Source organism: Anomalospiza imberbis, chromosome 23 (assembly GCF_031753505.1).
Source record: "Anomalospiza imberbis isolate Cuckoo-Finch-1a 21T00152 chromosome 23, ASM3175350v1, whole genome shotgun sequence".
Classification (NCBI taxonomy): Eukaryota; Metazoa; Chordata; class Aves; order Passeriformes; family Viduidae; genus Anomalospiza; species Anomalospiza imberbis.
In genome coordinates, this window is record NC_089703.1 from 7,284,620 (window position 1) to 7,309,748 (window position 25,129).

Here is a 25,129-nt window from a genome sequence, read left to right on the forward strand (position 1 = left end):
TCAAGTGTCTTTCTGTCAGCTCAAAACGATTCCCTGTGCTGCAAAACCACATTCTCCCCTTTAATGAAAATATTGTCTTTTGCTGCAGCGCTCACAAAGTGCTCATCTGGGGGTTTTATTCTCGCTGACATTTTGGGTTTTGTTCCTTTTAAACAGCATGAATCAGTTTTGGACATTGAACAAGAATTAGATGGGATCTGTAAATGGATTAAAGCATCCCAGTTCACAAGCATCTGGTCAACTTCTATTTCAAATGAGCCTCTGCCTTGAAGGGGAAAAAATAATGCTGCAAGCTCTCTTTAAAAAGCAGGAATGTCCTGATTTCCACAGCATTTGTGACAGTTCCAAGGTGCCTGTTGTCCCTAGGACACACTTCAGAACAGAGCTCCTGCACGCCCCACAGATCTCCAGAGACTCCAGGCTCTGTCTCCAGGGGGTGAGGACCAAACTGTGCAAAGCACCACAGATGTCCTGCAGATCCTCCCAGAGGGATTCATCACTGCACTTCACTCCTTGCCCTATTTAGAGCCACGGTAAATCACAACTAGCTTTGGGAACAACGTGCCAAATGCTGGAGGTGACAGATGGGGGGACTAGCAGCAATTCCAGAGAAACAAACAGCAAACAGGGACAAGGAGCAGAACATCTTCCCTCCCTACGTGTTTGCCACCATGAAACCTCACTCCTGCTGTAGAACTGTATCTTACTCTCAGTCGATTCTGACATTTACTAACAGTCAAAGGAGAGAAAAGGAAAAATAAAGACCACTCAGATGCACTGTGGGGAAAAAAAAAAAAAAAGCAGAAGGGGGACACAAATGAACCTATCTGGAAATCAGGAGCTAAAGAGACACAGCAAGGATTATTTCTCTTCCCTCTCCACAACAGCACGTGTGATTCCATGTTCTCAGGGTATCTTTTTGTAGGCTGTTTGCTAATTAATTAAGAAAACTGATCAGCTGTTTGTAAGCCAAGCAAACCCAGCCTGGAAAATGCAGAGGTTATTACTACAAATGAATGTTATTTTTGCAGCTTGATTATTTAATTCAGACGCCTGCATAGCAACACATAATTACTCCTTGCAAACAGAGCAGCATTGTCAGTGTTCAGCAAGAAATACAAATGTGAAATAAAAGCAGTAATGTGGCCACATGCAGATGAATCCTCTGTGCCCCTGGCCGGAGCAGGGCAGGGCTGTCCTCTTTCCCCAGCCAAGCCTGCAACCTCTAAAGGTGTTCCTGTCATCTGATGACTGTTCCATCCACCAGGAGTCTGTGACAGGAACACCCTGGCTGGCTCAGCTGGGCACAGAGGCAGGGCACCAAGGCTGTGACTGGGGCTGCTGGGGCGCAGCAATGGCAGCCACGAAATGAGAAGCCCCGGGAAAGCCGCGGAGAATCGATCAGCGCGGTCGCTCGAGCGGGAGCTGGGCTGGGAATGAGCTCAAGGAGGGGCAAACATTGCTGTTTCCAGGGTAAAGGCCCATTTCTGTGATCTATGCAGGGCACAGAGTAATTTATTGACAAAACAATATCGGATTTTTTCACAACGGCTCGCGCCTGACATTTTCTGATGTTTACAGCAAGGATTTTTCGCGTGTCCTTTTTATTCACAAAGAAAACTCCTTCTGGGATTCACCCAGTCACCTCAGCATGCTGGAAATGAATTCAGCCTGGCGTAGGAGGAACTCTGAGAGGTGAAGCACTCCTCACACTCACCCTCCCTGGGTTCCAGCCTCTCACAGGTGCACAGAGCACTGCCCACCTGCAGGGACACACCTGGCCCAGACCCCAGGACATGCAGGCTCAGAGACACTGCTCAGACAAGCGTTTGTTCTGTATCGACACAATGTGGAGCAGCACTGTCTGCAAACATCACCAACAGGTCGTGTGCGGCCTCGTCCCTCACAGGAGGACAGGGGAAGGCACCACAAACACACCTGAGCCTACAGGCACACACTGACCCACCCACGTATCAACCAGCAGTCTGTCCTCACCTTTAAAAACTGCACAGCGTGGCCAAACCCACCTTTACACCAGGGCACACCTGCTGCAGGGCTGCCTGTGCACGTGAGGCAGCCCCAGCCCCAAAGCCCAGCTCCCAGGGCTGGAGCTCTCCGGAACACGGCGCTGGTGCCCGCCCCAGCCGCAGTTAATGCCCAGGAGATGCCATCTGCTGTCTCCCAGCGTGGGTGTTTGGCACTGGAGCTGCCAGACTTGCTGAAAAACACAGCTCAGCACAGCCCTGGGCTCCAGCACAGCCCTGTGAGCACGGCATGTTCTGCTGGGACACGAGGGCTGCACGTGGGACAAGAACCGTGGCAGCTCTGCAGCGGGGACAGGGCCATCAGGAAATGCAATGAACAGCACTAAACTGAGCCTGGTGAGTCCAGCAGTGAGATCCACCTCAGCAGGAGCTGCACAAGCAGTTCCTTGTGCTTCCACCACACTGCAGTTCTAAGGAAGTTCAGCAAATCCAGCACGTTTTACAAAAGCTGACTGACGTGGAACAAGTGTCACCTAACAGCCCTTTATTTTACTGAGTGTCACTCATATGTCTCACCTTGAGCACAGCCTCATCCAGGGTTTTAGAGGAGAAAAAGAACATTATTCATTTCAGGTAACGACCGTGGGAGATGTCTGTATTTAAAATAAACTCTACTGTTTATTCCATCAGCTTTCCAGCTTTACCAGAAACAAAGCTGCTCACTGTGCTGAGAACCAGCAAGTCACCTGTTCTCATTTAAGTGAAATACACTTCGGTACAAAATACCCTTAAAATTTCACTGTGATCCTAGATGACAAAAGATAATTTCATCTTGTAAAAAAAAAAAGCAGTTATGCTTAAAAACTGACTGGCTTAAAATAAAACTATGATAAGATCTTCCATGAAGGTTATGGGTCATTGCTTACTACCTCATTTAATCCCTTTGTGGTCTCTTTCTGCTCCATTTCCTTTTTTCCCATCCAGGATTCCTGGGTTTATTTTCCTCCCCACATCTCCAGGTTAAGTGGAATTCCAGGTAACTGCCCAGGTGAAGGTGCTGCCAGCACCCAAAGCTGCTGCCCCTCAAGGGGATCACACTGCACCCAGCTGGGCAGGGAAATCCTATTTCACAATAAACTCCCAAATATGTACTTCACATAAACTCACAGCTCCCAGGTGAGGCCGTGGAGGTGCCACATCTCTGCTGTTACTGCACAAACACCCAAAAACGAGACACACACCCAGAGTCATCAATGGGCTGTAATTAAAACCACTGAGGCAGAAAGCAATAAGCACTATTTCTGATCACAGCATCCCTGCTCATGTTTTCTGCCTCTCCCAGCCCCACTCTGATTACAGATTTTGCCTTTCCCCAGGAGCAGATTCGGGGGGAGCTGCTGACCCAGAACTGCCAGGGACCCTCCTGAGCATCTCCTGCTCAGCTCGGCACCAGGAGCCAGCAGCCACCACCACCTAATGGGAAAACAAATGCATTTAACTGATCATTGAATGGATGCTCCAGTAATTAAATTCCATTAAGGTTTTTTTAGCATTATGCCAAAGAAGTGCAAGACTGAAATGAAGATACCATTCGGGCCCCGCCTGACATTTGCCATTAAATGTCATTTATAGCACATAGCTCAGATCTAATTGCAGAGCAGCACCAGCCACAGTATTTATCACTTCTATTAAAACAAGCAGCACTCAGCAGTGGGGCTATTCAAAGCCATCATACACAGTTTAAATAGATTTCTCACCTTTTAAATATCAAGAGGCCACATTTTCTTTACCATCTCGCTGAGGGGTTTACCTTTGAACAAAGACACACCAAGAGCTGGAGGATAAAACAATCAGGAGACAGTTTGCTCTGCAAACCCAGCCCCGAGTTTGAACAGTCACTGCCTGCTAAAATACCACCTCATGGGCAGGCAATTTTATACCAGGAAAAATTAAAGCCCCTTTGCCAACAGGCTGGGGTTGGAAATGACAAAAAGAAAAGGAAAGAAAGTGCACTGATCAGTCAGATCCTGCGACTTGGCTGTTTCAGCACAAAAGCAAACGCAGTTCCCGTGAGGAAACAAAGCGTGTTTGGAGAAGAAACGCCTGGAAAGTGAATGTTTCCTTGTGGAGCTCCCCGGAGGATGCCATTTACTCGGGAAATGGTCACTTACTGAAATGTTTACCTCTTCTCAGAAACTGCCCCAACACGTGTGTTAGTGACCAGCTGATGTTTGGAACCAGAGCAAAATCAGCTTTTCACACCGAATTCACACAGGGGGCTGACACACAGGGCCAGGCACAGCCTCAACAAAAACCCTGCCCGTAATTAATGGGCAACACCCAGAGCAGCTCATCAAGGAAACAAAGCAGCAATCTTAAAAATGTCAATCTGCAGGAGCCAGGCTGTATCTCAGCACTGGGAATTTTAACACAGATTGGTGCTGCCTGCCCTGGTATCAATAGCTCAATTAGCAACACCGGGCTTTAGAGTTTTTCTGTGTATTTATATGTAAATCGGAACTAAATAAACATACCCCAAACCAGCTCCACAGGCTGCAATCTAATCTGAATAGAAAGATTGGAAAGATGCTCTCCATTCATCTGGAAATAGCCAGATATTGAAAACACTAAAATCGGAAATAACTACACTGAGAATAAACGGGATGCATTTACCTGCTAGAATAGAAAAAATCTCAAAGGAAAAGTTGGGAGAGAGATACAAAGAAAAAAAAAACACTTTTCTTGGATACTGGAAGTGTGAACATACAGACAAACTGGGATGGCCCACAAGAAAAAGTTCTGAAATAGAGAAATGTGGTTTTTAAACCTCTAGCACATCCCATGGCCATGTGCACTCTGCTTTGAATTGCAGTGAACACAGCCAGCCAAGCTAATGCACAATTCCAAAGTTAATCGTTTGTCTTGGGCCATATAATCACCACAGCATTACAACTTCAACAAATGAAGCCACTAATAACTTCTATTAAAGAAGTCAAGGTGTTAATTCACTCCCAGGTCCAGCAGCAGAAAGCTCTGAGACCAAGCAGCAGAAAGCACTCAGTCCTCGTGCAGAACTCAAATTAATTTCCTCTATTACTGGAGGCACTGGATGGAACCCATCAGTGCCAGATTCAAAGGCTCTGACTCCAGAATCCTCCTGAGGATGATGATGAGGGCTGATGCCTCTCCCCCTGGCCTGGGCACAAGGATTCACCCCAAGGGAAGCAGCACAGCCAGTTCTTTCCAGACTCACTGGAAACGGGAGGATTCTGCGTGCTACCATCACCCAGCAATGCAGAAACTCAGGCAGGGAACCTCACAAAGCAGAAAAATGACCAGAAGTCATTCAGAGAATTTGTACAAAACTTGGTTTGACAGTTCAGAGAGAGCTCATGACTTACATCAGCTTCCTTTCTCCAAAGACAATCTCCTCAGAAAGGTTTTAACACTTCCATGAACTCGCTTCTGCAAACTGCTGAGCAGGAGCCTGTCTTTGGGAAAATGGAAGTGCTAGAGATTGTGTAATCAAAAGAGGAGCTCTGCCTCTCTGCGACACACAAGTCAAGGGGAGAAGCCTGGATCAATACTGAAGCCCATATTTCAGCTGCCTGTGCACTTGTCTGCAGCTCTGGCTGTGCCATCTCCCTGGGAGCCTGACCCGAAAAGCCCCGGAGCTCCCTGAGCGTTCAGTACCTTGGAAAAGCGAAATCAAATATTCATGCGCTGGCACAAGCAACACTGACAAACCCAAAGCCATTTCCCAGCACTTGAACTGGTGTAAACTGCAGCACTCGTCCTACAAGTGCTTCCCAAGGAGCACGTGATAAATTAATCTGTAACAGAACGCAGTATTAGCTCCAGTTTCAATATTTACCGTGCCTGGTGCAAACGCAGCCATGCTCCAGATGTGCTCCCAGCTGTTTGTTTTCCTGGCCCAATGTCTTTAGTAACAAACAGCCCCTTGCTTTAATCACCTCCAGATCAGAGATTAATGATGATATTTCACCACAGTTAATGGAATTTTGCACTCCAGAGCATGAGGTTTTCAGCTGAAAGGCCCAAACCAGCTCAAAACTCCCAGAGTTCGTGTTCTGAGGGTGCAGCAAAGCCCACGAATGCACACCTGAAATCGGGAGGCAGTTTCCAGGTATTTTCTCACAAATTTGCCCCAGCTGAGGGAGGGGAGCTCTAAATCCCAGTCCAGGCTGGTGATCATCACCCTGGATCAAGAGCCCAGCACAGGGAGAGGGAATTCCTGGGTCTGGGAGTATCTGGGAATGTCCTGGGATATCAATATGGGAAGCAGCACAACAGCTCAGAACAGGATACTGGCACCAAATGGCAGCTCCCCTCTTGGAAAACACCCTTCTCAATGTTCTCAGCCACAGCCAAAAGCACCCCAGGGAACACCTTCCTGCAGGTTCCCTGCAGCCCTGTCTGATATTCCACATTCTGCAGCTTCTGCCTGCCAGGGTCCCGGGGTTCACACATATCAAAGCACCCAATTGCCTTTTCTTTTCTTGCCTTCTTTTTTTTTTTTTAAAGCACCAGGAATATGAAAGCACACGCTGAAGCTGGTCCTTGTTAGCAGACCCATTTTCATCTCTTTAAACTCAAAGAGAGCAATTCCCTTGAAAACTGTCACAGCATTTTCCCAATCCATAAAGAGGAAGTTCAACAGCCTCAGGTCACTAATCTCAACGACGAGAGATACAGAGCATAAATTATGTCTTCCTATTCCACAGCACTGAAACATATACATTCTTTTATCTTACTTATTTGATTCTCTCTATAAACTGAACATTTTAGACGTGTTTGGAGTCTAAAAAGGATGTTTTACAAATAAAAGGGAAGCACTTTGTTGTTTACACAGCATTCCTTCTGTGGGGTTTATTAATATCACATCCAGGTGGGTGGACAGGAATTGCTTTACACAACAACACAACCTGGGTGTTTTCCCAAAGGAAGAACTTTATTTGAAGTTTAAGAGTTGCTCAGCACGAGTTTGTTGGTCTTAATAATTTTGCATCACTTTTAACCTTGAAATGTGCCAACAAACAACTGAAGGGAATATGATTTTAAAAACCCCAGAAGTTCTGCTTAGAAAGCAGAGCAGGATGCTTACACACTACTAATTAAATTAAAGAGTTGTTTTCCTTTCAAATACCCTCTAATGGCCCAAAACGAACTGAGGCTGCTTTAAAAATCAATCACTTTAATCAAAATTACAAGTCCAAATCCTCCATGGATTAGTGTTCAGTGATTGCAGTGTCAAAAATGTAGATCCATCACACCCCTGGCTTTGAGTGCCAGGCAGGGACCCATCCCCAGAGGTGACACCAGGGGACAAAAGCCAGCCTGAGAGCATCTGAAGCTCTCTCAGGCACAAGGTGGAGCTGACTTGAAGCATTTCCCTAAGTGGTTCCATCAGTCCCTGCTGAGTAAAATGGAGATTCTGCCTTTCCTGCCACTCAGGCACAGAGCAGGTACTCAAAAAAGGGAGATTCTGCCTTTCCTGCCACTCAGGCACAGAGCAGGTACTCAAAAAAGGGAGATTCTGCCTTTCCTGCCACTCAGGCACAGAGCAGGTACTCAAAAAAGGGAGATTCTGCCTTTCCTGCCACTCAGGCACAGAGCAGGTACTCAAAAAAGGGAGATTCTGCCTTTCCTGCCACTCAGGCACAGAGCAGGTACTCAAAAAAGGGGAGATTCTGCCTTTCCTGCCACTGAGGCACAGAGCAGGTACTCAAAAAAGGGGAGATTCTGCCTTTCCTGCCACTCAGGCACAGAGCAGGTACTCAAAAAAGGGAGATTCTGCCTTTCCTGACACTAAGGCACAGAGCAGTTGTTCAGAGAGCATCCGCACCCTTTTCCCCTCCCCGTGCTCCTCTGTCCCTCTCAGCCTGTGGAGACCTTTCCCAGCATTTTATAATCTTGCACAAAGCAACCCCTGCTGGCACAGTGTGGTCCCAAACCTCACCTCACCCCCAGAGCACCCCTGCCCTGCTCAGGTCACACTGCAAGGCCAGCTGGCACTGCCAGGTTTAGGGTGTCCCCCACCCCCAAACCTGCACTGAGCCCTCTGTGAGCATTGAAAGCATCACCTCCACCCTGAAGAGCAATTCCAAGCCCATCCCTGAGGGATGGGACACACTCTGCAACTCAGTGGCCACAGTGACATTTCACATTCCTCGAGGAAACTCTTCTGAAAGCAGGAAAACAAATTTCTTTAATGAATTTTCCTCAGCAGCTCACAAAGCATAACAATGTGTCTTTGGAGGCTGAGCAGAGACACAAGAAATCTGACAGTGCTCAAGTACCCCCAAATGACCAGAGAGAAAATTTCGACTTCAATAATCCTAAAGGTCAGAAGCATTATTAAACATGACAGATGCTCTCACTTTTCAACACCAGAGGACATGGCTACATTTATTCTAACTCCATTTTCTCTTGCTACATAAAACCCAGCTAATGTACAATTTGATACTTCCCCCCCCCCCTCTAAAAGCTAGAGATAACATTTTTTTTTCTCGGTATTTTCCAGCTGGCACACAATGATTTATTTAGCACTCAATTATCTCAGCACAGGTGTAGGAAACAGGTTTACCTCGGGTAAGGGGGAGGAAACAAGGCAGGAGAAAGGTAAAATAAAAAGCTAAAGGTGGTAAAGACCACGCTGCCATGACAAAGGGCTTAATGAAATTATAAATATCAGCTCAGGGAAGCAGCCCAGGAGCCTTTCCTGGGGAGAATGATCCCCCACAGCCTCCAGTGCTCCTGTGCCAACAAGCCAGCCACAGAAATTCCAACTGCTGGATGCCAACTGGGGCAAAAACAAACAGGGCAATCACAACAAAAAGGGAAAAAAATCAAAACAACCCCCTGTGGATTATTCTGTGGGGGTTTTTTGTTTGTTTGTTTTGGTGTTTTGTATATTTGTTTGGGTTTTTTTATGCAGCCCTTAAGTTGTAAGGTCTGGATTGCAATTGCAAAGATCCAGGCCATATGGAAGGAATGGAGGCAGAGCTGGATTTGAGCCCTCAAAAACACACATAGAGCCTTAACTTCCAGCTGTTAATCCTCACTCTGAACAACGCTGCCATCTGCTTTAAAGCCCCAAATATGAACACTCTGCCTCTCCAAAGGACCACGATGCAACTGTGACACGCCACTGCAGCTCTGCTGCAATTCATTCACTTGCACTGGTGCTTTACACTATCAAGGCTACTCGGAAAAACAACCCCAAAATCCCACAAAATCGTTAAACATTCGTTAATTGACAAAATAATGGCGCGGATGAAATGACACATCTCAGCCAGGTCTGAACACAGCATCTCCACACAGCCCCGAGCACCTTGGGAATGCAAAATATGCTGGTTTAGCTGCCTCAGAATGGATGGTTCCTGCCCCTGCCTTCCTTCACAGGATGTACAACAAAATAAAAATAATGTTGCTCTATATTTCAGCCGAGTCCAGTGAAACTCCAGTACCCATAAATCCACAGAGCAGCCTCGTGCCTCTTCCCTCAGTTCAGAAGCTCACCTGAGAGACACTGCAAATCCCCTGCTAATTTAACAGCCTGAAAGCAGCACTTAGAGAACAGTCTGCCATACAAAAAGGATTTATTTTTACACAGATGTGACAAGCCCAAACCTCACTGTGCAGCACAGCTTAGGATCTGTGTGAGAATTCAAAGTGGCATCTGGGTAATAGCAACCAAAGGAAAAAAAAAATACACAGAGAAGCATTGTAAAAAGGAGGGGAATTATCAAAATGGATTCATATGCATCTGGAATTATTTTAATACAAAACGCCCAGCAAATCTCCCTGTGCTGCTGACAAATCACCAGCTGAGGTAAATCCCAGATAATGAAACATTGTAAGGAAGGCTCTATTTAATAATTTAGCCCCTGTCAAGGAGTTTGTATTGATTCTTGTTCTCAGCACAGGGAGAGAATGTTATCTGCAGCCTCACGGCTCAGTGACAGCATCAGTGGATTTAATCACCGTGCAGCCCCTGCCATGCCATCCTTAAACTGTCACCTCTGCTTCTCCATCACTCTGCCACCGCCTCCAAAGCCCTGCACCCACATTCCCGCCCCACACCTGCCCCACTGCAAGCACAGAGCACTTCAACCCGCTGCACATCAGACAGGAAAGCCAATCTCATTTGCAGGCTAGATTTTTCATTGTAAATAATTCAGCGCTCCTTCAAACGCCTCATTCGTCTGGCTCCTATTAGCGAGGCTGCTGTGCCCCTCAATGGCAAGGTGAGCTGAGCTGAGGCAGGACTGAGCACCAGGGCAGCACTCCAGAGCCATGGAACCAGCCTGCCCTGCCTTGGAAAGACCCCAAAGCCCACCCAGCTCCAGCCCCGCCACCGCAGGGACCTTCCCCCACTGCAGCTTGCTCCAAGCTCTGTCCAGCCTTGCCTTCAAAAGGTTGAGCAGTGATTTGGAGGAAGAAGAAAATCTTTTTTTTGCCTTTTTTTGGCCGTAAAAAGAGCGATGGATCTGGAGGAGCAGGAAAGAAAATCTGTACTAATCAGCATTTTTTCCACACCAAAAAGGAAAGGTCACGCTGCCTCAGAACTGGCCAGGAAAAATTTGCCACAGATTAATTCAGCTGCAGTTCAGGAACAGAACATCAATTCATCTGCAAACAGAATGAGGCTTTTAAATACATAAACGCTTGTGGCTACAGAAACCTCACCCAGATATTTGCATGCAAAAACCCCAGCTCCTGTAACAGTGCAGAGGATAACAGATGTAAATTTAAGACGTTTGCTAAAATGCAAGGCCATATGCAGAAGGAATGCAAAGGAGAGGAAGCATGAACTGCACAATTTAGAAAAACAAATTTCTTTTGTTTTTTTCCCCTCCTTTATTCCAGGTGAGATGCAATACTTTCCATTTTATAATCCTCTGGATTGGAGCAAAGCGATCCCAGAGGCCCACGCAGCCAAGGTCATCATACCCAGATTTTCTATTACAGGGCACTAGCAGCATTTCACAACTGTCTTTTTATGCACTTCTGCCTTTCCATCCAGACTATAAATTGTTACAAGGCCCTGGGGCAATCCAGCTGTATACTCCATTCAAATCAGGCTTCAAGGAGAAAGCTCCACAGTCAAGATGCTTCAATCAAGTAAACACACAGGCACAAAGGGCAACTGCATCACAATTAATAACGTTTCCTTTTGTGTGGCAAATTCAGCGTTTTTCTGGTGTAAAGTTTCCCTCTGATGCTCCGATTCAGAGTGTGGCCATTAGCATTTTAAATGTGACATCAAATTAAGTCAGGATTCGAGAAAGCACAAACATGCTGCTGAAATCCATCTGCTGGTCGTGTTCTGGGTCCCTCTGGAACACAGGAAAACCTTAAAAAGGCAATTTGGACTCATTTATCCAAGCTGGAAATTCGCACCAGGAAAGGTCTGAGCGGCAGGATGGGAGGGCAGCTTTGCAGCTCTGCTGTGCTTGTAGGAATGCTGAATTAAATGAGTATAATTGTAGGAATGAGCTGCTCCCAGCTCCCACAGCAGCTGGCTCTCTCTGGCTGTCACTCCTCACCCCGTGGCTTTGCTGCTTCTTTCTCCACCTCTCCCTTCACCTCCTCTTGCCGTCCCAGAGGAAAATGCAGGTCAGCTTCTTGGATGAGAGCCCCAGTGCTCCTGTCCTTGTGCAGGTGTCTCCCTTCCCCTTCAGCCAGGGCTGAGCTGGAGCTGCTGGTGCCAGCACACCCATCAGAGCCCACGGGAGATGCTCCAGGACCATTCCCAAAGCAGCACAACCCTCCTGGCATGAGCTCAGCACTCGGGGGATCCCACCTTGTGCTCCGCGCCCCTCTCCCAAAACACCAAAATTCAGTCAACTTCTCCCACTTGTGATCTCTGCAGGCAGATAAAGCCCTTTTTCCCACAGACATGGCTCTGCACTACTTTTGATATTTAAATTGAGCCTTAATCAAAGCTGGATACGCATGGGTTTAGAGGCACTACATAATTAATATATTCATATCTGAAATGTAATTACTGCTGTTGCATCATATATTTAAAGCCAACAGCTGGCTATTTAAGGTGAGGAAGACACTTTCATTGGGATAAAACAATCTTGTAACCAACACTGCAGGGCTTTTTTTTTTTGCTCACAACCACTCCTGAGAGGGCAGCTTCACCAGGGACACCCCAGAGCCTGGGACAGAGTTCCCCTGGCTGAGCTCTGTGCAGAGAGAGCTTTGCTGAGATCCTGAAGGATTCACAAGGATACTCCTCTTGGATTTCCCACCAGAGAGTGTCAGAGCCCTCCCTAAAGCAGGTTTAACTTCTGTACCTGGGGGGTGTGGGGTTATAAATGTCCCTTAGCCCGCTGGGGGCACACAGGAACTGAATTTCTGCACATTTATTGGATTTTCTCACACAAGTCACTCAGCTAAGTTTTAATTGTGTGTTTTCATCAGCCAGAAGTAATCACAATCAACATTTTAATTAGGATAAAGAGAATGGACAGAATTTTAGGACTTGTTAACCACAAACAAAGAGATAAAAGGAAATCTCACTGTTTATAATTCTTTGTATTACAATCAGTGTAAACTACAAAAGAAACACATTAAATACTACTATTTAATTTTAAAAACCCCTTCAGCTCTGAAGCCATACCCTTAGCCTGAAGAAAATACAAATCTGTTTCTTCAAATGGCCTGATCTGAAAAGAAATTCAGTGAGAATTTCCACTTGGAAACACAGCACTCTTCAATGAAAAGAGAATTTCTGACAAAAGGACTTGTTCCCTTTGGGGGGCAGTGGGGTGGTGGTGGGTGGAACGAAGCAGCAGAAGGTGCTGGCTGTGAATGACAGCCAGGACTGGCTGAGCAGCCCCTCTGCTATTTCCTCCAGAAATTCCAGATGCCACTCCTGTGCCAGGAACTCAGGAGATCAAAGTGATTTTGGCCAGGTTTGATGAATTCCTAGCAGGGCTCGGGCTGCAGCTCAGAGCCCACAGCAAGAGGATAAGCAACTGCAGCCAGGCTGGAGGACATGAATCGAGTGAAGACCGGATCAATTCGGGAAAAATTAACACTGAGGGGAGGCGAAGCAACACTGGAGTCCCAGCTCCTCTTCTCAGAGCCGTGGAAGCTCCGAGCTGCAGGCAATTCCCAGTTCACCTCCCCTCCTCTGCCAGCTAAAACAGGGCTCAGTCAGCCCTGCTCTGCTGGCTCTGCTTTGATCAAGGTATTTGTAGCACCAAAGAGCATTTAAGGAATACTTCGTCAAGCCTGTCGATTTTTAAAATGTTTGACTCGTGCCAAATTAAAATGAACAAGAAGTATGCTTCCCTAACTTCCTGATGAATAGGAAATGGGGATTTCTGACAGCAGCAGGCTGCTGTGGGAACAACTGCATTGTTAAAAATGCACTGGTGCTGCTGCAGAATGAAGGGAAAAGCAGCAGACTGACATCGAGGAGACAATTCCTGATGTAAACAACCTGAACGTTTTCTCACAGAAAAAAAATAATCAGAGAAACTTATGTTTTTTTAATGCACTGGAGCATTAACTGCTTCCATTTTATTGATTTGCCTGTGTAATTTAAACCCCAAGCTGTAAGATTGTTCTGGAACAAAAACACCCACAGCAAGCAAAGCCTGAATCCCATGTCAAGGATCCCACTTTCACCATTTTCCTCCTTAAAGCTGTTCAACAGGCAATGCCAGGAAAGTATTAAAGCCACATTACTCTGCCCCTTCACAGGCTTTCTCCACCTTCCAGCTTCCCAATTACATTTTGCTGTTTCCTTTTTTTTTAAGACAACATTTTAAAAGTAAACAACGTGGTAAGCTGGATAGGACAGGCTTAAACTGGGGAAAGAAGTGCTCCCCAAGGGAAAAACAAGGTGAGAAAAGTGGCTTTAAAGCCAATCATGACCTTGAATAGTCCAGATTTCCAGGAGACCACTTGAACCCAAGCACTGGCTCAGCTGCCCCGACAGGAGGGAGAGCAAATACTGAGTATCAGCAATGAAGCAGGAGCTGATAACTAATAAAAACATGTAAGGCAATAGAGCAAACTCAGATTTAATCATTTCTTCACCACAGTTTGCTCCTAATCAAAGTCCTTAAGAATAATCTGGTCTTGAATCCTGAAAGAGGATAGTATTAATCCAAAGAAAATGAACTAGCACCAAAAAGAGATTAATAAAATGTTCTGGGACACAGCACAAAATAACCCAATCAGCAGAGAAAAAAAATCATCTAGTGCCTTTCTTTTTAAATACAGACAACTATCTCATACTCTTCTGAGAGACAACAGCAATTTCACTCTTAAAATGTTTTCAGTTCAATAATTCGAACTGGTGAAGCGAAGCAAACAAAGAGAGGCATTTATGGATATCACACCTCCTCACCTGACCTGCCAGCCCATCCTCCTCCGTGAGGAGAACAAAAAGAAGCTGCACTTTTACCAGCCAACACCCCTACATTTCAGTGTTGGAGGGCAAAAATAAACCAGGGGATTCCCAGAGAACTGCTCAAAGTTGTGCAGAATTCCAAACAAAACCCAAACCACCCCAGTGATCCCGGTCCAGCAAGAGCATCCTGCTTTTCAGTGGGAGCAAGCCCAGGGCTGGGACAAGGCCACCTCAAGGTGCCCCTGCAGAGGAAACTGATGTTCCCTTCAAGCACCACACATCCTTCTCCCTTTGCAGCACACGTCTGCTCTACTGCCATGTCATTTTTATTTAAGCAACTCGTCTCCCTGGGCAGCTGGGGGAAAAGTTTCTCCTTCTCTGAGCACGAGAGGATGCACAGGAATCACTGCCCATCAGCATCTCTCAGCTCCTTCCCACCAAGCGCTGCTCCAGCACGGATGGGTGACCCCAGCAGGATGTGGGACAGCAGCAGTGTTCTGGGAGGCTCACACTGGACTGAAATCCAGCTTTTTCCAAGTGGCTTTCCAGCTGCAGGAACAGTCAGGGCAGAGCACTTCTCCTGTCACACCCCTCAGTGCTGCTGCTGCCCTTTAGCTCCTTCCCCAAAAACATCTGAGCCCACCAGCTCAGATGTTGCTTCCTTGCTGGAAGTGGTTTTGAGGGGTGTTACTGATCCTGCAGTGAAAGGCACACCTCCAGGTCAGCAATAAACATAAAATCATCCCATTGTGATTTCAGATCTTACTGGAAACAGCAAATTAAACCCCAGTTTATTTGAAAAAGCAAACTCAGTGGTACTTTACTCCATGGCCCTCAGCACCTCTCACCCTGCACAGCATTAACCCCCTCTCATTTTTAAAATACAGCTTTATATTCCTGTTTTTATCAGTAAAACACCCCCATCAACTCCTGTGCCCAGACTGCACCTAGAACCAGGGGAAGCATAAGGTAAGGCTCACACACTCAGCCAAAAACTTTTATTTTGTGACAACCAACATGATAATGTATTTAATTAGTAGGTGACATTTCAAAGCTGTTGACTTTAACTTTCCTGCTTCACTTGACATATTTAGCTGAAGGCAAAACAAGGCTGTTTTCCTGTTGGTATCTCACATTAGAAGAGAAATCAAGTGTCCTTTCCACTGCTCCTCCTCCCTTTCCCCCAACAGGAAAATCAACGGCCACACACACACTGGGAATTTATTTTTTGCTGGTATAATCAGCATCAAGAGGTTTTTGGTTTTGTCATTTATACAAGTTCCTTTTATGCATTATGTCAGTAAGAAAAATTAAATTAACAGAGAAATTGGAGAACTCTGAGCAGGCAAAAGTAAACATAGAACAGAGACATTGTTTCCATGTCGAAAATTATGCAAAATTGCCAGCAGCCCTCGTGCCAAGTCCTTTGCGTGCTGAAAACATGAGTGAAGAGAAAGCACTTTAAAACCATGTCAAGGTACTAAAGCTGCAGTTCCCTGCCCAGAGTCTTGCAGAGGGCTGAAACGTGCGGTCCAGTCCAAGAGGCTGCAGCTTTTGTTCGTCTCCTGAGCAATTCGTGCAGCTCAGCAGAAGCCCAGAGGAACTCAGGCAGACCCAAAAGCAGCTATTTTTGTTAATTTTTTTTTTAAATTTTCTCCTGCTGACGGGCAGGAGTGGCCCAGCTGGGGCTGAACCCACTGCAAACCCAGGGACTCCCTAAAAACAGGGGGAGGAAAGGGGGAACAAGCCCAAAAGTGCCAGGTACCACCAGGGACATCAGCACCGAGGAACGTCTCCGTGATTCTCACAGAGTAACTGGAAAAGCTTGGAAGGAAGGCTGGTTTATTCTGATAGCAGCAGCCTGTGGTGATCTATGTCTGTGGACAATACATTGATAAGGAGAGTTTACTACGTGCTCAGGACTTCAATACAGCAATAAGGAGCAGCGGTACCCAACTCCCAGAAGTGGCCAAATGTGCTGCTGACAGAACTCTGCCAGGTGCCAGCCCTGTGCCCTGCCAGCCCTGTGCCAGGTGCCAGCCCTGTGCCTGCTGCTCAGGGGCTGCCCTGCCCCTGAGCAGCTCCTGCCGCAGCCAGGGGGGCAGGCTGAACCTCCAGGGCTGCAGTCTCACAGAAAGGGGCAAACCCTGGGTGCCACCAGCCAGCCCTGATCCCAGAGCTGTGCTGGAGAAGGCACAGCCACACTGAACTTCCCGAGCCACGAGTTCCCCAGAACACAACTCAAAGTTCACGTTTCTGCCCAGCTAAACACGACAGGGATCGCAGCTTGAACGCCCCCAGTGCACTGAGGCTGCACCAAAGACAGAGCTGGGGCGTAATAAAAACCAGCTCCTGCTTCAGAGGGTAAGGGGTCACTCAGAGGAGCTGCAGGAAGGGATCCAGGCTAAGAAATGTCCCCCCCCGAGGCTGGGCCAGGGGAAAGGAGGAGATGTGAAAATGTTCCTTACCAGTTTGAAGTCTTGGATGCTGCAGATGAAATAGGGCGTGTTCGGCCGGCGACTTTCGATGTAAACACAATCTTTAAAAACACAAGATTTTAGAATAATGGGCATTAACTTCTGTGCCTCCAAGAAAGAACACAACAACAGGATAAATTCAAATACAGCTTAAACTTTGAAAGAACCACCATTTCATTTGCATATTGTGCAATTTATTCTGAGTGTGATCTAAAAATAGAAACTATTTATGATGATAAATTAAGGAATTAACTGCATAAAAAATAACTTTGATTTGAATAGACATTTTGCTAGGAAAACAAAAAGAAAGGAATTTAAAGACCGCTCTGGATTGAGTTAATAACAATGACCAGGTCACAGCCTATGAACCAGACCAAAATAAGAGAGGAAAGTAATCAGATTTTTCGTGGTCAGCTTGCCATTAAGAACCGAGCACTAACATATTTTCTCTTCTAATTGTGAAGAAAACCAAGGCAACCAATCATAGATGAAACACAGCAAACTTAAATTAGATTTACCTCGGGGAAGGCCTGCGCTTTCTCGAATTACATTTGACAAGACAGAAACGCAGTAATTATTTTTGTTTGCTTTTGACAACTGGGCTCTCCAAGGCTGCTGTAACATAAGGTCTGTTGTGTTCAAAACAGTCTTGGCAATAACTACAACAAAAGCAGTGCCCTCGGAAAGAAAACACAGCACGGATGGGAGAGAAGTGCCTGATTAATGATCCTGACCTTGGAACTCGGCAAACTCACACACGGCTTGCTAAACAGAAAGATGCCAACCCCAAAGCCAAGCAAATATTTAAAGGAACGTCCTGGTGACCCCTCTCACACACAGATAAGGAGCTGCTGTTCAAAACACAGGAGAGACAACAAACACCACTGTCCTAGGAGGGATTTTCCACGGACTTTTTTTGGATTTCTACAGAAAACCTCCAAAATCTCGCTGTTTTGTAAGACACGTTTCAAACCCAGCTGGTTTGGAAGCTCCAGCACCTCAGCACAGCCGGGCATCCCCGCAGCCCTGGTTATCCCACATCTCCTTGGCTGATCACTGCACTTGGACACGGCCGCAGCCGCTTGCTCAGGATCCCAGCGGGACCATCCCCGCACATCCTGCTCCTCCAGGAGCTCCTCCAGGAGCTCCTCCAGGAGCTCCTCCAGGAGCTCCTCCAGGAGCTCCTCCAGGAGCTCCTCCAGGAGCTCCTCCAGGAGCTCCTCCAGGAGCTCCTCCAGGAGCTCCTCCAGGAGCTCCTCCAGGAGCTCCTCCAGGAGCTCCTCCAGGAGCTCCTCCAGGAGCTCCTCCAGGAGCTCCTCCAGGAGCTCCTCCAGGAGCTCCTCCAGGAGCTCCTCCAGGAGCACTGAGATTCCACACACAGAGCACCACAACTTGCAAGAGCTGGTTTTTTTTTCCCTCGGTATCTGGGCTGTGCAAGCCTCATTTTCCAGAGTGTTATCAGGCAGCAGGCAGAACCAACAGCCGAGCATCCCTGTGAAATGGCTGGCACAGAGTGAGGGCGTGTGGCATCTCCCAAGGATAAAGACTTGCTCTGGGCTGCATCTGGGGGAGGCACTGCTGGCTGCCTGCCAAGCCCTAAAACAGTGATGACATCCAGTTACAAGGCTCCAAAGCAGGAGAGGCCAGGCAGATAAGAAAAACAAGTTTACCCAGGTGCACAGCAAGGTTGGGGATGACAGAAACTCGAAAGATGTCCCCCAGAAAAGGAGAATATTTACAGAGGCACTCACATCAGCCACTCCAAACTCAGCCAAGTTCAACATCTGAACATCAATCTCAACATCAATCACAGAGTTTAGCAAGGACAAAGCAGCAAATGCTCTGAAAGAAAATTAACAAAAATAAAAATAAAAGGGCTTTCTGTAACCTTTGCAAAAGAGTAAGGAAATGTTGAATCCCCTGCACAGCCACTGGATTCCCTGCCTGTCTGCAGCCATGAGTGCATTGCTCACTTCCCTATTTCGTGTAAAACGTCCCACTGGAGATGAAGCATTTCCCTGACACATGGTACAGAGTCATTCTGCCTTTGGGCTTGTGATATTCACCAGATGTGCCCTAGTTCTGAAGGGTTACATTAATATTCCCACACTAAAAGCTGCTTTTAAAATTAGAGCTTCAATGCATGGACGTAAAAAATTCTCTTGGAAAAACACCCCAACCAGCTCCATTTTCTGAACCTTCAGCAGCTTAAATGCTGCAGTTTTTGTAGTAACCAGCTTCACAATTAGAGCTCTTTCATGTTTTACCTAATGAGTCAACACTTCCATCATCCAAGGAACAAAGCCATAGGCTCTCTGCACAGCACACACTTCCACAGGGAGGATATTCCTTGAAAGCCTTTGTCAAGGAATTATCTACAATCCCTCCCCATCAGGTCTCCAGCTCACTCCCTGCATGTGTGTACAGACATGCATAAACCCTGAACTCAAGCTGTGGGACCAGCAGTTGAAGGATATTTACACTCCTGAAATCAGGAATATTTACATTCCTCATCCTGGTGCCCGAAATGAAAAGGCTCAGCAGTCCCAGAGCCCCGTGCCAGCCCCTGAGGAAGCCTGAGCAGGCAACCCTGGCCAGAAACTGGGAAGTGGGAAGCCAGTGGGAAGCCCAGGACCCTCCCAGGTGCTCCAGGTTAAATGTCACCACCCCTCAGCACCCCATGGGCAGTTAAATGGGATTAGGAGCAGGGTGCCAGCAGTCACAGCTCATCAGTGAGCCAGTGGTACCTTCCAAAGGATCAGAATCAACATTCAGGGGGTTTAAAGGCTGAAATCTGAACTTGCCTGCAGCCCAAGCTCAGGAAAATTGCCAAAGCCTGGCACACAAAGGTCAGCAGTGGAGACAAACCTCCAGCAGCAGCAGCAATGCCTTTGGAAGGTGGCTCAGTGACAAACACAGAAAGGAGGGCCCTGGGAATGCCAAACACGTGCTCTGGGCTCCAGCAGCATTCCCACTGACAGGTAGGGAGCTGTGCACTTGCCTCTCTTCCCCCATATGGCTGACAACAAACAAATTGCCAGTCTGATCTTTTAGTGTCACTTCCTGCTGAGCAGATTTCAAGCAACGCTGCTGGCTCCTTGTCAGGGAACGACGAGCTGGAGCCCTGCTCTGCAATAAATGGTTCAACCAATTTACTGTGTTCATTTGAAGCTCACAGGAGTATTCCCAGTGCCTGGACTATAGTTCTTATTTGGCAAATGATTTTATTATAAACCGGTATCATAGTGAATCCATTTTCTTTAAGGGGTTTTGCTGCTGTTTAATGGACTGTCAGTATAATTTAGATTTCATCTATTTAAACCCATTCAAGCCTGGCTCCTGATTGTACAATAAATGGAACATATTTCTATTCAACAAAATTAATGACAGCTAATTGTAGTCTGCAGTTCCCAATTTCATAAAAGCAACTGTTCTGCAGCTCAGGCCCCCAGCTACATCATTTCCCACACCAATTATTTTCCTGCACTTTTCGAGCATGTCCACAACACTGCACAGCTCTCCTTGTAAGGTGCATCCACACATCCTTCATTAACAGATCTGGTACAAACCACCTTTTTACATGAAGCTGTGTCACCAAAAATGCCACACTGCAAGCAAAGACATCGAGTCTGCTCAGCCCCCACCTCGTGCCATGGGCTCCTCCTGCCTTGGAGATGTTTTTTCAATTAAACACATGAAAAGGGAGGAGGGGTGAGAACAAGAATCCAGGCTGATAAAAGAAATTAATTAAATAACCAGTTAGTCTGAAACTCCTCCTCTAGCAGCAGATAAGCTTTGCAGCACACGTACCACTTCTAACAGGCTTTTTCTGGCCTCTGAAGGCCACAAAAAACTTTTGCTGGAGGTGCCACACTTGCCCCCAGTGCTTCTCAGTGATGTGTCACAAATCCCCACGTGCAAGCCCACCTGCCTCCCACAGCTCTTCATGGACAGTGTGGGGGACAAAAGGACAAAGAGCACCAAAAATGCACCACATCACCACATGACCTCACCTGATCTATTCTAAACAGCCTCAAGCACACCAAGAGAGCTCTGCTATTCCCAAGCCCATCACCAACACCAAGCGGTTCCTCAACTCCTCTCCCTCTGCTGCCCTGATGAGAATTAAAGTGTAACACACCACAACACCTCATCAACATGTGGATGGGCTTTATCTGGGTATCCTCAAGCAGAAGCAGTGCAGCCCCAAACCCTGACACTCCTGAGCCCTGCTGCTGCCTGCCAGCCTCAGACTGCCCACCTGCCAGCAGCCCCTGCAAAATCACCTCCGTGTTCCACAACCAGCATGTGTCTCCTGAAAGGAGAAGTGTTTTCCTGCCTGGAGACAGCTCCGAGGAGCCCTTCCCAGAGAACACATCGGTGCAGCAGCTGTGAAGCTCAGCTTGCAGCAGAAGTGTATTTATTTCCTTTCAGCACTGCCACCTTGCTCCTTCATTTTCAAGCCTAATGATGGGGTCAGGATGGAAAACTAATGGTGGATCCACATCCCCAGAGCCACACACCCAACCCTGGGCACCCCCAGCCCCTCTGAGCTGCTCTCTGCAATTTATCCAGAGCCAAACAAAGCCAGAGGAATCCATTTGCCAGCTCAACCTTGATCTGCACTTAAGGCTCCATCTGTCAGGCCCCAGCAGCTGCCCTGGACACAGCAGTGCCTTCCCTGCTAGAAGGAAATGTGAACTCAGTAAATGTCTTTTTTTATCCAGTCTGGCTCCTGCTCACTGCTTGTACTGACAGCAGGGACAGAAGTTACCTCTGCACCAGGGGCTGAGCTGGGCTCCAGGGCAGCCTTCACTCTTTTCCACGCTCAGAATTATCCACCGGAGCTCTAAAACCCCAGTGCCAGCTCACTAATTCCAGCCCTGGGATGTCCCAGCACAGGACAGAGCCTGGGACAGGCTGTTCCTGCACGCTGTGCTCTGCACACTGCAATCAGCCTCAAAGAAAACCCTCCTGCGATGTCTTCCTGCATTTTCTTAACTCTCCTGGCATGTTTTAAGACTCACCTACTAATCCAGGCCTTTTCTCTAATGTTCTTCCTTCTTTTAATTACCAAAGGAGGAATGGGCAATGAATGCATTTGTTTCCATTGAAACAAAAGTTTTGAAGATAACATTTTTGCTAGGCTTTCCTCACCACTATTCACATGTGCAGAAAAGTTGAAAACAGTGGTGGAAGCATGAAAAATAAGGGGACTTTCACAACCACATAAAACAGCACAGCTCCTAAGGTTACTCCTATGTACAGCAGCTGAAAGTCTGTCACTGAATTATTTCAACAATCTCCTATCACAATGGTAACAGACTTTCAAAAGAAGAGGAAAATACAGATTGCACTGTTCTAGAACACATGCTCATTTCAACTATGGAGCTTCTGAGGGAAGAGAAGCCCACACGTGAAAAAATACACATCACAAGCTCACACAGCATGCACAGAACGCAACAGTCTGGCCAAAGACCTCCTAAAATTACAACATACAACTGAAAGAATCCTTTCCCTGCATTTCTTCCTTCTGCCCAAGCAACCAATTAAAATTAAAACCACCCGGAAAATAATTAACTTTCCTCCTTGCAGCTTCAGCAGCCCAAAATACACTTGCCAGAACGGCAAAGCTTCCAGCAGAAGTTCCTGCTTGTATTATGTGTGTTTTTATACTGAATTCTGGCCTGGCCACTTTTCTCAGCAGCTGCAGTGGCACAAGTCAGTCCCTGCACACGGGAGCTGCTCCCCAGCCTGTGCAGTGCTTATTGTAAATGCAGGCGAGCCCGGTGGGAAGAAATGCTGATGTGTGACTCCAGTCCAGGAGGCTGAATGATTTCTTTATTATAATTATGCTATCATCCATTAATATACTATCTAAAGGAGATCCTAAAGCCACAAACCTACTTTTCTAACTCCCATATCCAACTCCCAGCTCGTGCCCCTCTCTGAGAGTGCAGCCACAGGTGGGTTGGATTGGCCATCAGCTCCAACAATCCTCACCAGAGCCCAACCAAGCAATCACCCCAGGTGAACAATGCTCCAAGCACGTTCCACATGGGAAAACAAGGAGCAGGAATAGAAATTGTTTTTTCTCTCTGTGCTCCTTTATAAAAGTCCAGAGAGAGAGAGAACGAGCCTGCCACAGTGCTGATGTGAGGAATGGCTCTGAGGCAGAACACTGCCAGGTGTCCCTGTGCCCTCCCCTCCCTGTCCTGCAGGCTGGCACGCAGGGCTTGCTGCTGGATCCTGCAGGCTCAGCAGGGCATTTCAGCATTTCACCCTGCCTTACCTCCTGCTGAAGGGCTGCTTATACAGCCACTGATGTCACTGCAGAAACAGATCCTCACAAATCCCTTTAATTCCTGCAGATCCTTTTAAATGGTTCTACATAGGCGAAGCAAACAATGTTGTCCCCATCTCCAGGTGACAGTCACCTGCTCTGCCCAGGCTCCAAACCAAGTCAGACTTTCACCCAGCACTCCACAGCAGCACCAATATCCTCAGCACCCGTTCTGTGGCTTTAATTCAATCACAGCCCTTCCTGAGGCGGACTCTGGCAAAAGCCAGGGACATAGAAGGGATCAGTCTGCATGGGAAATGGAAGGAAAATCAGCGTTAAATGATCTAACTGAAATCCAAGAGAAGAAAAAAAAATAATTCTCAGTCTTAGCACAACTCTCTTTCATTGTCATCTCCCTGTGCTAAGCAAATTTGAATATACACCGTGCAACAAAAGTTAATGTTACTCCAACAGGCATTCTGACAACAGCAAGGTGAGAACTGCAAGGGGAAAAAGAAGGAAAACCCCAGAGATTAGATTTGGAAGGAAATGGGAGGGAGGTTGTGGAAACTGAGAGGACAGATGGGGAACTGGGCCAACAAGCTTTTAGGATAGGCCTGTGTGATTTCCAGCAAAGTAGAGAAGATTAATTGCATAGTGTTGTCTAAGCCCTACTCAATTCTTTTTAATACATTATTTAAAGCTGTGCACACATTCATTATATCTATGCAAATTAATAAGAGCAGTATTTACATGGTAACAATACAGTGAAACCTTTCACTCGAAAAAAAATTCAGTGATCTTGATTATCTGTTTATTTACAGTTTATTTGCTATTACTCCAATACAGCTGCTGAGTTCAGCACAGGAAAAAAAGCAGAATTAAGTGCTGGATTAAGTACTCTACAGCAATGGGGTAAACACAGAATGAGATTTTAACCAAGAAATGCAGACCTTGAACTTTCATCCATGTCAGACGAGAGCACTTAAGAGAAAGAATCAAATGATTGGAAAGGATTTCCTCTCCTTAAAGCCCAGAAGATGTAAGCTGAAGATAGCTATCCCTTCTGCACACACCTTTAATTTTCATCTTTCTAATCCTTGCTGTGTCTCATTAATTTAAACTCTCTAAACCCTCCAAAATTAATGTAATTTTCACCCTTAACCACAAATACATCTCCATGTATGTAAGGAGCTGCAAGAGCTCCTTTTCTAATGGATGCTAACATTGGTTTAGAACACCTCCAGCACAGGGATGTGGAGTCAAGATCTCACTCCTGACAAGAAATTCCCTTTAAAATCAAATTTAAACGTGGGTATATTCAGTTAAGGTTCCAGCCATGCTCAGGTCCCTCCAGAGCTGAGCTCACGTTTGCTCTCATCACTCTCAGCAGTTTCCAAGACAAGTTTTACAGCAGCACAAAGAGCCAACACAACAGGAAAGTGTCAATGCCAGGGTACATCTCTTATGCTGATTACTATTAACAAAATGTAAAATTTAATAAGCAGGGGTTTAAGTTATAGAACAGCTACAAAATATCCCCATTATCACAAACAGTATGGCTTCCCTTGCTCTTTCCCTGGACAACCTCCTCCAGATCAGCCACAGCCACTGCTCTATCCTTCTACAGGATAAAATTGAGACCACAAACTGATTTGCCATCTTCATTTTAAGCAACTCTTTTTGCAATAAAGCCAGTGTATCACATTGTACTCCTGGGCCCACACAACAGCTGTTCTCAACAGATTCTGAATTATTTTTCATCCTCTGACACTGAAAATAAGATTGCCACCAAAGCTGACGCTTCTGCAGGCTCCCAGTTGCCCCTGCTGAAAAACAAATATTACTGAGCCACGAGCCCTGACACCATGGCAAAAACAGCTCCTTTGCAGTGATTGATGAAATGAGCTGAAATTGAAGCTGAGGCATTTCAAGAGAGAAGCTATTCTGACTAATGCTGGTAGAGCTAAGTGCAAACCAG

The 25,129-nt window shown here is 46.6% G+C and overlaps 1 protein-coding gene across 6 annotated transcripts in view; it reads right to left on the reverse strand.

Annotated features, from left to right (window-relative positions):
• Positions 1 to 25,129, reverse strand: part of RERE (arginine-glutamic acid dipeptide repeats) — a 174,643-nt gene that overhangs the window by 89,542 nt on the left and 59,972 nt on the right. For all 6 annotated transcript variants that reach the window (XM_068171477.1, XM_068171471.1, XM_068171476.1 and 3 more), the window contains exon 3: positions 16,857 to 16,927. In XM_068171477.1, coding sequence (XP_068027578.1) covers positions 16,857 to 16,927 — 71 coding nt within the window. The remainder of the gene's footprint in view (positions 1 to 16,856; positions 16,928 to 25,129) is intronic.